Raw genomic sequence first — 12,343 nt, forward strand, 5'->3', positions numbered from 1 at the left:
TGTGATCCTGTCTAAGGACCGGCGCTTAAGATCTGTAACTGCCCTCCCCTGCCACAAAGTCACAGAGCAACCCACCCCCCCCAACATTACATCAAAACAACCTCCCAGACTAACCGGGGCAACTAGTCACTGCATCACTGCACTGTGTATGTGCCCTGCTGCTGTGCCTGCCCCCGACTATGTACCCTGCCAAAGGAGACTGTCCTGTCCAATTTCCAACCCCCTTTCCCCTCCTCCTCCAAAAGAACATGATTGAAACAGTAGTTAACAGAAACGAATTTTTTATTATCAACTACACATGGCATTGGGAGGTGAAACTTGGACGTGGGCTTGTGTCAGGCGGGAAGGAAAGAACTTTTCAAATTTTGGGAAATGAGAGCCTTCTGCTACTAGAGCTCTCTGCAGGGGTGGAGTGAGAGTTAGCAGGGACTCTGCCGCCTCTCCTTCTTTGCACTTTGGGTGAGGTGGGTATGGGACTTGGTGGTGGGGGAGGGCGGTTAGAGATGGACTGCAGCGGGGCTCTGTCCTCCTGCCTCCGTTCCTGCAGAACATCCACAAGGCGCCGGAGCGTGTCCGTTTGCTCCCTCAGTAGTCCAAGCAGCGTTTGAGTCGCCTGCTGGTCTTCCTGCCGCCACCTCTCCTCCCGATCCATGTTGGCTTGGTGCATTCGGGTCAAGTTCTCCCGCCACTGGGTCTGCTGTGCTGCCTGGGCTTGGGAAGAGGCCATAAGCTCAGAGAACATGTCCTCCCGTGTCCTCTTCTTCCTACGCCTAATCCGCGCTAGCCTCTGGGAGTGTGATTCCAGGCTAGGTTGTGAGACAGTCGCAGACGGGGCTGTGGAAATGGGAAAAAGGGAGTGAATTCCTCTGAAAGATAAATGTAGTTGTGAACAAAGAACATAGTCTTTCTCTGTGAACAAGACCATGCACAGCACCTTTCACATGCGCACTCAGCACAAGGTCGAATTCTCGGCCTTCGCATTCTGTGCCTGGGGTCTTGAACAGCACATTTGAGAAGCGAGGCAGCACAACGGAATTTCTGTTGCAGGCAGACATGGTAAGCCGTACACTTGTGGCAGTTTAAAACTTTTATATTACCACTGGCCTCATTTCACATTTAAATCAATGTCAGTCCCTGCTGCCAGCAATCCGGCAAGCGGGAACTCTGCCCCTGTCCCACCCCCTCGCGGCTGTCCCCGGGAATGATCCCTTTCGGCTGCCCCTCTCCCGCCTCCACCGCGTGGCTGCAAACCAGCGGTGACAGTTCTGTAAAGGAACGGGAAAGCAGTCCCAACACTAACATTCCCCTACCTAATTAAAAGCAGGTCACCATGGCCGACATCACCCTGATGAGGATCTCCGAGAGCGACAAAGAGAGAATGCTCCGGGAAAGCCTCCAAAGACCAGGGCCGTATGCCGCCCTGCTGTGCAGAGCAATGATCCCCGAGTACCTGATAATCTCGTGGCGCGGCAACGTGTCGTACTTCGGAGGACCCAATAAGGCCGCTCTCCCCAAGAACCTCATGCAACGGCTTTCAAGTTACCTCCAGGAGAGCTTCATCGAGATGTCCCAGGAGGATTACTGCTCTATCCCCGCACATATAGACCGCATTTTACTGTAGCTGCAGTAGCAGGGAATACACAGTAGAGCGGCTTGTGCAGGACAATCACTGAAAACCGGACATTGCTAGATTTCTTTTCAAAACTTGCACTGCCCCTTACTAAACCGTTAAGCGCCTAGGGCACACTAATCATGAACAACCCATTCTTTTAATTGTTAATATTCCTGTTTTGTTAAAAATAAATGTTTAGATGTTTACAACACTTACTGGCTGATCCTTCACCAGATTCTGTGTCCGGGGTAATGGCTGGGGACGCTTCGTAGGGGATCTCTGTAAGGGTGATGAAGAGATCCTGGCTGTCGGGGAAATCAGCGTTGTGAGAGCTGCCAACTGCCTCGCCCTCCTCATCTCCTTCCTCATCTTCCCCGTCCCCTAACATGTCTGAGGAACCGGCCGTGGACAGTATCCCATCCTCAGAGTCCACGGTCACTGGTGGGGTAGTGGTGGCGGCAGCACCGAGGATGGAATGCAGTGCCTCGTAGAAACGGGATGTCTGGGGATGGGATCCGGAGCGTCCGTTTGCCTCTTTGGTCTTCTGGTAGCCTTGTCTCAGCTCCTTGATTTTCACGCGGCACTGCGTTGCATCCCGGCTGTATCCTCTCTCTGCCATGTCTTTAGAGATCTTCTCGTAGATCTTTGCATTCCTTCTTTTGGATCGCAGCTCGGAAAGCACGGACTCATCGCCCCACACAGCGATGAGATCCAAGACTTCACGATCAGTCCATGCTGGGGCTCTCTTTCTATTCCCAGACTGCACAGCCATCACTGCTGGAGAGCTCTGCATCGTTGCCAGTGCTGCTGTGCTCGCCACGATGTCCAGACAGGAAATGAGATTCAAACTGGCCAGACAGGAAAAGGAATTCAAATTCAAATTTTCCCGGGGCTTTTCCTGTGTGGCTGGTCAGAGCATCCGAGCTCGCACTGCTGTCCAGAGCGTCAACAGAGTGGTGCACTGTGGGATAGCTCCCGGAGCTATTAGCGTCGATTTCCATCCACACCTAGCCTAATTCGACATGGCCATGTCGAATTTAGCGCTACTCCCCTCGTCGGGGAGGAGTACAGAAGTCGAATTAAAGAGACCTCTATGTCGAACTAAATAGCATCGCAGTGTGGATGGGTGCAGGGTTAATTCGATTTAACGGCGCTAACTTCGACATAAACGCCTAGTGTAGACCAGGCCTTAGTAACAGGGAGACAGTAGTGCTGTAGACTAGAGCTTAAAGTGAACTGAACTCTTCCTGGTTTGCAGATGAACAGAGAAAAAAAGCGTCAGCAATTCATTTTACTAGATTCTTAAGCTACCATAGGAATTTATAGGCATTCATTATACAATAAATTATAGAAATAAAATAGCAGGTGGCATATTTTTCAAGTAATGTATTAAGATTCCTCTTGACAGCATCAGGAAGAGGAAGTGATTATCTGAGACGAGGTTATCAAGAGAAATCTGGGTAATCATTACCATCATAATGCCACGTTGTACTTATCTCAGAGTCACACATTGGAAAGACTTTGCTTCCACTTCTGGAGCCAGAAACCCCACCTCAGGGCTGTGGGCATCCCTCATGTCTCGCCACTCACTTATTTTTGCGTTACCTCTCAGTACCGAATACTCCCAAAATTCCAGTACCAAGGGGTTAATGAGAAGTGAGTGCATACATGTTCCATTTGTATAATTAAAAAGGAGGAAAGAACCCTAATTCTGGGAGAATAACTGTGCTAGAGAAGTTTTAAATACCATATTTAATCTTGCCTCGGGCTGAGAACCCTTTCTGAAATACGATAATCCTCGGTGAGGCTGTGACTGCTAAAGCAAAATTCATGCTGACATGAGGAAGTTCTTAAACAGAGCTTGTCTGGTGCATAAAGCTGCGATGCGCCAGAGCTCTCGCTGTCTGAGCCGTGAGTGACAGCAGCAGCAAAGAAAATACACCAATGTCTTCCACTTTCATGAACATGCAGCAGTCTTTAGGACAGTGGTCAGCCTAGGAGTTTTGACACGAACAGAACAGTTTCCAGGTGCTCAGATCGCAACAGGCAACGCTGGAGGGTTGTGCTGCGCCTGGGAATCAGAGGCTGAAGAGGGGTGGCTGAGAGAGAAAAGCTCAGTAAGCAAAGAGGAAGACGCACCAGGCTTCAAGCACCAGGAGTGTGCCTGGTTCATCTTCTGGCCTTGTGCCTCGCCCACACCGCGGCAAGGACGGTCACTCGAGAAGCGGACTTTTTAGTCACTCGTGACGCTACAACTACTTTGGTGCTTACATCATTGTCTTTCAAGACGGACGGTTGCCATCTCAGATAGCATGGTAATTACTGCGGGAGGTCCAGAGATGGAATAGATTAGATCAGACTACATCATGGGACACCAATAGAGGGTGCTGTGCTGTGCTGGGAAAGAGAACGGATCTATGATTGGGAAGAAATGAACGGGGACTTCTGGGCAGTGCCACTCCCAGCCTTCCCTCCCATCTAGCTGGAAATCACCCTCCTTTCTCTTTTGACAGGTCTCAGGATATATCTGCACAGCAGGATCTCGCCGCAGCGAGTCTCAGAACCCAGGTCTACAATCCAGGGTTACCTTCCTCCCTAGGCTTCAGAGCCTAAGTTCGGCCTGAGCCCAATCACAGCCTACACCGCTCTTTTAGCACCGTAGCATGAGCCCTGCAAGCTCCAGTCTGGAGACCTGGGCTCTGAGACTGGCTGCCGCAGGATCCTGCTTGCTGGGCAGACGTATCCTAAGATGCTGGCTCCCTTTCCTGCTCCTGTGGGTCCTGCCCCGGACTCATACAGGAAAGAAGTACCATAAATCCAACTGCCCAGGCCTTGGGGTAAAAGAAAATACATAGCCAGCTGATTTTTAAAAATGCTAGATATTCCCTAATTTAGCTTTCCCATATATTCCCAAACCCATTGAAGATTCACAGTAGCATTGTCAATGCCTGGGGATGCAGGAGGCTCTCAAGAAAGAGTGGGGGAGGAGACTCATTTGGGGGGGAAGGCTTCTTCTGCTGGGGGGTGGGGGAGGAAGGAGAGAAGATAGAGAAAAAGGCAAGACTTCTTCAGAGGGGAAATACATACAGAAGCTTCATTGATTTGGCTCCCTTTCCTCTCCTGAGCATCCTTTTGTTTTTCCCTTCAGAGATTCCTATGCTCCCACTTTAAAGGTAGGCAGCTCTTCGGATTGCTGTATGCCAAACTGAGAACGATATTTCAGTGACCTGACATATATGCCAAATGGTAAGACAGGGTAAAAATACATTGTACTTCTATAGATGTTTTTATTTTTTTAATCAGAAGGATCCCACAGCAATTTAAAAGAATTAATTAATTAAGTCTTACAAGATGACTATAATGAAAACATAACAACCTCCATTTTACAGGTGAGTAAACTGAGAAAGATTAAGTGACTTGCACTCACTCACACAGTGAGTTATTGTCTGAGCTGGGGCTAGAATCAAGATCTCCTGACGCTCAGTTCCCTGCTCTTACCAATGGGCTAACATACACAACCCCATAGTTGTCTCTTATGCTATGCGGTGTACAATTCCAAACTCCGTCTTTTCTGGTGTGTGCATTAATGCAAACTGCATTTTATGAAGACGGGAATACACAATACGATAGTCTGTACGATAGATTTAATAAGCATTTACAAATTACTTTTAATCTTCAACAAGTTTGGGAATATATGCGAAAGCTAAATTAGGGAATACCTAGAGTTTTTAAAAAATCATCTGGCTATATATTTTCTCTCACCCAAAGGCCTGTGCAGGATTTATGGTATTTAAGTCTTGTCTACACAGATATTAGCCACCAGTGTAAAACCAAGGTGAGCTGCACCTGGGCAAACTGCACTGCAGCAGTGTTAACCATGTTTACACTACAGGTTTGCCCTGGTGCAGCTATACTTAAGGCAAGGCCTAAGACACCCAGCTTAGAGGTAGAAGAACACAAAAAAATATTTCTAATATTCTCTACACATCATCTAAGGGCTTTAACGTTGCCAGTGTAGACTAGCCCGAAGCTACTACTTCCGTAAAATATGTGGCAGATACAGAACACAATGTGGTGAGACACACAAGTTTTACTGGGTTCACTTGAGAGGAACTACATAATTTACTCATTCCATAGCACCTCACACTAACATATATTACCTACATATAAATTAGCAACTACAGAGAAGCTGAGAGGGTTTAAATCTCTGAGTTTGTAAATCACCTGCAAAGTGTTTGTCTCTGTTAGCAATCTGGAATGGGGGAGTGGCTCTGCCATGGGACAAAGCAGAGTTAATCAAAGGAAAGGCTCTTTGGGAGCCAAGAACTGTAGCCTCCTGCTTTTTTTCCAGGTCTGTGTATCTTTCATAGAATATCAGGGTTGGAAGGGACCTGAGGAGGCCATCTAGTCCAACTCCTGCTCAAAGCAGGACCCATCCCCAGACAGATTTTTGCCCCAGAGCATAGAAAATTAGGGTAGGAAGAGACCTCGGGAGGTCTTCTATCCAACCCCTCCTCAAAGCAGGACCCATAGGGTCTCAAGATATCACCTCCCTTCTTTATCTCTTTGATATAGCATTGCCTGAATTTTCTGAGTTTTTGGAAATCCAACTGATATGGCCAGGCTTTGTCCCCTCTGACAACTGAAACACCAGTTAAAAGACAGTGGGCCATATCCTCAGGTGATATGAATCCATGTATCTCCACTGATGGCAACAGAGTTGGGCCAATTTACACTAGCTGAGGACCTGACCAAGTGTGTCTCACCTTTCATAAGAACGGACATCCTAGTGCAAACAATTTTAAACATTTCAGAAACCTTAAGAAAAATTTCTGGAATGTAGAGACCTTCCCAAATGATGTCTTAGACACTCTGTTCTGGTCCTCAGACTTGGAGTAATCTCCTTTATGTTGGAGTTGATTGCCTGGCTGAGGAACTGCATACAAGTTTATTTCAGGTGTGCGGTGCAGAGGCAATCTAGGAGGTGTTGACAATCCCACACCTCCTCTGAACTTTTCTTCGCTGTGCTCCATTACGGGACCATGGAAGATAGCAGGTAGGAATTTGACAGAAGAGCTTGCTGGCTTCCTTTTATGTTAGGCTGAAAATCAATGTTTGCATTCAATAAAAAGACTACCTGACCCATTCTAGATACTGTGCTGGCAGACTGGATTGGCCTTAATGTCAAAGATCTCTTTGACCTACCATCCACACTTCAAGAGGCTGAGTGGGGGACCTCATAACCACTGGAGGACCCAGAGGCTGTGACTGCCTCATAGAACCATCAGAGTGAGCCTAAGACCTGGAGTGAGAATGCTTCATGGGAGAGACGACCCAGAACAGGGTGGAGATAGGAGAAACATCGCTGGCCTTGTTGAGGAGTTAAGTGTGTGGGTCGGGACGGACGTCTGTAGAAAAGGAGGTGACCTTAGTCTCAGTAAGGCCGCCCATAGCAAAAGCATCATAGAGGCAGTCAAATACAGAGCAGCAGTCAGACACAGTACATGCTGCTAAGGCACTTGTCAAAAGGCACTTCCGTTGCCTCTGCTAAGGAACGTCCCCAGTGCTCTGTGCACTTGAGGAAACGGACAGGAGACCATGGGTGAAAGGCACGGAGGCTACCAGTGATGCCTCCATAAAGTCCATTAACAAGCATTTTGGGGGAGGATCAGCTCCTCCTCCTCATCTGGGCAAGATGAGCACCCAAATAGGATAAACGATGTTGTTTTATTCTCTGGTTGATGAAGGCTGATGCTAGCAAAAAGCCTCCCTTGCCTGTGTTGTTGTGTCGGCTGTCTGCTGCCAGGACACCCACGCAATGAAGTTCCTCCTAACGTCCATCGGATAGGCTTTCGGAGAGAGGGGAACATTTTGATAGCTTTTGCCAATGAAAGTCACACCACATGCAGTTTTTAGGGTGGTTCCCAGTACACTACTGCCAAAATCGCTGGACTTTTATTAGCACCATGGCTGTGGGTTCTGCACACAGTCACTGCGCCGATGTAAATGATGTTGAGGGAGAAAAGAGGTGAGCTCTGTCCAGGCAGGTTGCAGAAAGACAGTCACTGAATCCCTGAAACCCACCCTGGCCTGAATCTGCATAAAATGGAGCCTTATTTGAATTTTCATTATTTGAAAAAAATACTGGCGATCATATTTCCCCCAAATGACAGTGAAGCCAGCCAGTTTGGGCTGTCAAGAAAATTTCAAGCTTCACTTGTTCTCATCATAGGCAGGTATAGGAGGAATTATACAAAGCTATAAATATACTGGCAGGATCGGACAGAATTTTGCTGTAAAATATGATTTCAAACAGGGGCTAGTGCCTCCAAAGTAGTCAGAGTGCTTTTTGGGAGGCTCACAAACAAATGCTTGGATTTTCCCTGTAAAGTATGCACACTCATCAAATGAGCTGGGTATGGGTTTGAACATTTATTGAAAGGGTCACCAGCTTCAGTGAGATATAGACATGTACAGTGCTTTTATTCATAGATTTTAAGGCAATTATAATCACCTAATCTGATCTCCTGTAAAACACTGGCCATAAGAAAGCATCTGTGTCCCATTTCAAGGCAGGTACCTCTGTCTCTTCCCTTCCCTCACCCATGCCCTTGGAACCAAGAACATTAATTCCTCAATGCTTCTAGCCTTCATGAGTCCTGCAAGATGCAGCCCCAACTCATTTTTAATCCCAGATCCCATGCAAACTACTGCAGAATTTTGCCCTCTCTCATTTAAAAGAAGAGCTTGCTGTATAAGCTCTCTCTCATGCAATGTAGTTGTTTATTTAAAAACTGTGCAGTCCCTATGGCACTGAATGATCAGTATTGGATAGCGAAAGCCATAATTTAACTAAATTCAGCAGCATATACAGTATTAAGAAGTAGGCTCCCAGCTGATTACTTGAGGCCATAAGGAATGCACATTTTTACGTGTCCTTATTCAATTAGTAGGGATGTTGAAAAATTAGGAATGTTTTCTCTTTATAGTATTCATTTCAGATTGTTTTGTTAAAAAAAAAAAGTATCCATGCCACATGGTTTGAAATAACTGGGATTTGCGAGAACAAGGGAAACATTAGCCCTTCGGTTTTATTAATCAGGGACACACCCTTTTGCCATTCAGTGCAATGTAATGCTAAGAAGTACAGAAACTATTTTCATATTAAAAACCACAAACTGTGTTGCAGTCAATGTGTTTCAGAAAAATCTCCAGTGACTTCAGTGCCTAAAAGAGCTTAAGACATCAACAACTCTTCATCCTTTACAGTCACCTGGGCTATTAAGATGAGCTTCTGATGAAGGTCATCTTTCCCTGCATTTGATCCACCATCATCCACTGACTCATAAAGCCCAGGAGGCAGATATGTTGTGCTTTGGCACAGTGCTTCCATCTGTTTTGGGACAACTGTAACAGTTCACTAGATTAAGTTGTCAGTGTTACCAGCCAGGGTACACTGCCTCACATTGAACCATGCACAGCCTGTGACGTACAATGGAACGTAGGTCATAAGACTGGGGCTTGGCCTAGCTACAGCGTTATTATGAAATGAGCATCAGCTGTGAACTGAGGTCCAGAGCCCGGGCTCAGCTAAACACCTTGATTCATTCAAGGTACTTTTTAGCACATGCCTAAACTTAAGCATCTGAGTAGTGTCATTGATTGAAGTCAGGCACATGCTTAAGTACCTTGCTGAATCAGGACCTAGGAGAAGAGGAACTCTGGAAGAGCTGAAAGAAGAGCCCATAGTGCCAGTATTGCTGAAAAGTAGGTTAGAAATAAATTGTTTTAGGGGAGAAATGAGCAATTGGAAAGGTGGGACCAGCGAGCTTCATCCTCCAAGCCCTTCATCCTCCAAGCCCGTGTCATTCGCGCGCAGCCCCATTTTCTGCAGGCTGGCTAGGTTCCCATGTAAGCTGTAACCAAATCACCAATTCTGAAAAATACTGGTTACCATCATTCACACAAAGGAGAGTTTTCTCACTGAGAAAATGCTTTCTTCCCCTTTCCTTATAAATGTGTTGTGTGAATTTAGTGCTTGTGCAATGTGCAGCCATGGAGACCTCTGGCCACAGGCAGTGGCAGTGCAAGTTTCCCCAACTTTCCTCAGTTCCAGTCTGGAGGGACCTGAGTCTAGGTGAGAAAGGGTAGTTCAGTCTCCATAACCACGCAGTCCTGGATCTCTCTGCTCAGGCTTCCGGTGCTGATGCCACTTAATGCCAGTCTGTGTCTTCCTTTATGTTTGTACAGTGACTCCAATTCAGACACAAATGATAATAGAATGATTTTATATTGTTTGTTTGGCATTAATACTAATTCTAATAATAATAAATATGCCTCCATTATATAGTATTCAAATTTGATAGCGTACTATCAAGCAGGAAGTACTGTTTAGGTCAGAGACTTGCTAGTTAACACTTTATAAACTCTGAGGAGTCCTTGTGGCACCTTAGGGACTAACAAAGTTATTTGGGCATAAGCTTTCGTGGGCTAGAACCCACTTCATCAGATGCATGGAGTGGAAAATACAGGAGCAGGTATAAATACATGAAAAGATGGGAGTTGCCTTACCAAGTGTGAGGTCAGTCTAACGAGACAATTCAATTAACAGCAGGCTACCAAGGGAGGAAAAATAACTTATGTAGTAGTAGTGAGAGTGTCTTCTAATGGACAGCATTGGTTTGATTTTGAATTTATAAAACAGATTAAAAATATGAAAAGTGGTGACTTACTCTAAGTATTGGAGTATGTTAATATAATCCCCCAGGGAGGGGGATTTGACAGAAAAGTTGTAGCCAAGGAAGAACCTAGGGATATGGTGAAAAAGACTTTTAAGAGTAATGTTGTGAATAAGAATACAAAATTACTCAAGATAGTTAAATCCAAAGCTGACTGTGAAGAGTTAGAAGGGGACCTCACTAAACTGGGTGACTGGGCAACAAAATGGCAGATGAAATTCAATGTCGATAAATGCAAAGTAGTGCATATTGGAAAACATAATCCCAACTATATGTACAAAATGATGGGACCTAAAGTTGCTGTTATCACTCAAGAAAGAGATTTTGGAGTCATTGTGGATAGTTCTCTGAAAACATCTGCTCCATGTGCCATGGCAGTCAAAAAAGCTAATAGAATATTAGGAACCATTAGGGAAGGGACAGGTAATAAAACAGAAAATATCATAATGCCACTATATAAATCCATGGTATGCACACACCTTGAATATTGTGTGCAGTTCTGGTTGTCCCATCTAAAAAAAAAAAAATTTAGAACTGTAAAAAGTTCAGAGAAGGGCAACAAAAATGATTAGGGGTATGGAACAGCTTCCAAATGAGGAGAGATTAAAAAGACTGGGACTATTCATTTTAGAAAAGAGACAACTGGGGGGATATATGCCAGAAGTCTATAAAATCATGAATGGTGTGGAGAAAGTGATTAAGGAAGTGTTATTTACCCCTTTACATAACACAAGAACCAGGGGTCACCCAATTAAATTAACAGGCAGCAGGTTTAAAACAAACATAAGGAAGTATTTCTTCATACAACACACACATGTGTTACCAGCAGCTGATGTGAAGGCCAAAAGCATAAATGGGTTCAAAAAAGAATTAGACAAGTTCATGGAGGACAGGTCCATCAATTGCTACTAACCAAGTTGGTCAGGGATGCAACCACATGCCCTGGGTGTTCCTAAATCTCTGACCCCGGAAGCTGAGACTGGATAACAGGGGATGGATCACTTGATAAATTGCCTTGTACTGTTCATTCCCTCTGTAGCCTCTGGCACCAGCCATTGTCAGAAGACAGAATACTGGGTTAGATGGACCATTGATCTGACCCAGTCTGGCCATTCTTAAGTTAAGAAGAAATATAAAAACTCCCAAGAAAGGGGATTGTGTATGGAAGATATATATTTAATGGTTTTGTGGCAGTGGGACAAGTTAAAGGAGTTAAAGAATTCTGCAAACAGAGGCTGTGGCAGTATTTGCTCTTGATAAAAATCAATCACTGTGCTGTGACAGTGAGAAACCAAAAGCAATACAGAATATGCAGTTATGGGAAGACAAAACAAAGGGTGATCTGTACACACACATAATGTGCAATCAAACTATAGAGAATTTAAGAAGATGTAAGGGCACTGGCACTACTATGGACTTGCCCATTTCGTCTCTTTTGGCACAGGATAATGGCTAGCCTGATTTGTATTCCTCCCGTCTCCCACAAACCCACTTGATAAAATGCTGTAATTGATAATGTTAATGATTAGGGACCTCCTGACTTGTTCTGTTAAAAGTTGTGTGTTAAGTCATGGAAGGTGCTGGATGCCACTTACCACCAGGATCAATACAATTATGTTTGTTAAGTTTTTGTGCTAGAAACAGAGAAAAATGATTGAGTGAAACTGCTGTTTGGAAATGTGAGCAGCTTAAATGTGTCAGCATCTGCAAAATATAAAGGAAAAACTCCCAGAAGCATCAAACCCCAATTAAAGGGGAAGGTATGTGTACAATGAACTGGCTTTTAAAAAAATTCCACTAAAAATCCATTTGCCTTCACTCCACTAATAGTCCAACTGAAGTCAATGGGACCACTCATGGAGTAAAATGCTCTTCAACACGAGTAAGGGTTACAGAGCATAGCCATACCATTTGGGAAGCAGAGGCAAATGTTTCTTCTATAACCCAGGTAGATAGCAGAAATATTCAGAGTCAAAGATCTAAAGATACAGAA

General features: G+C 45.1%; 1 protein-coding gene across 1 annotated transcript; it reads right to left on the minus strand.

Moving 5' to 3' along the window:
* Nucleotides 1-264: 264 nt before the first annotated feature.
* On the minus strand, nt 265-2,405 carry LOC135974422 (uncharacterized). The gene is made up of 2 exons (XM_065562291.1): nt 1,829-2,405; nt 265-834 (listed from the first exon to the last, which is right to left on the minus strand). The coding sequence occupies exons 1-2, from the start codon at nt 2,403-2,405 to the stop codon at nt 359-361; spliced, it is 1,053 nt and encodes a 350-aa protein (XP_065418363.1). The 3' UTR covers nt 265-358.
* Nucleotides 2,406-12,343: the final 9,938 nt, after the last annotated feature.

The sequence above is a fragment of the Chrysemys picta genome, chromosome 11 (assembly GCF_011386835.1).
Source record: "Chrysemys picta bellii isolate R12L10 chromosome 11, ASM1138683v2, whole genome shotgun sequence".
Lineage (NCBI taxonomy): Eukaryota > Metazoa > Chordata > Testudines > Emydidae > Chrysemys > Chrysemys picta.

Coding starts and splice junctions, on each gene's coding strand:
- LOC135974422 (XM_065562291.1), bottom strand. CDS start 2,405: ATGCAGAGCTCTCCAGCAGTGATGGCTGTGCAGTCTGGGAATAGAAAG. Junction 835..1,828: donor ATCTGGTGAAGGATCAGCCA/GTAAGTGTTGTA, acceptor CCATTTCCACAG/CCCCGTCTGCGACTGTCTCA.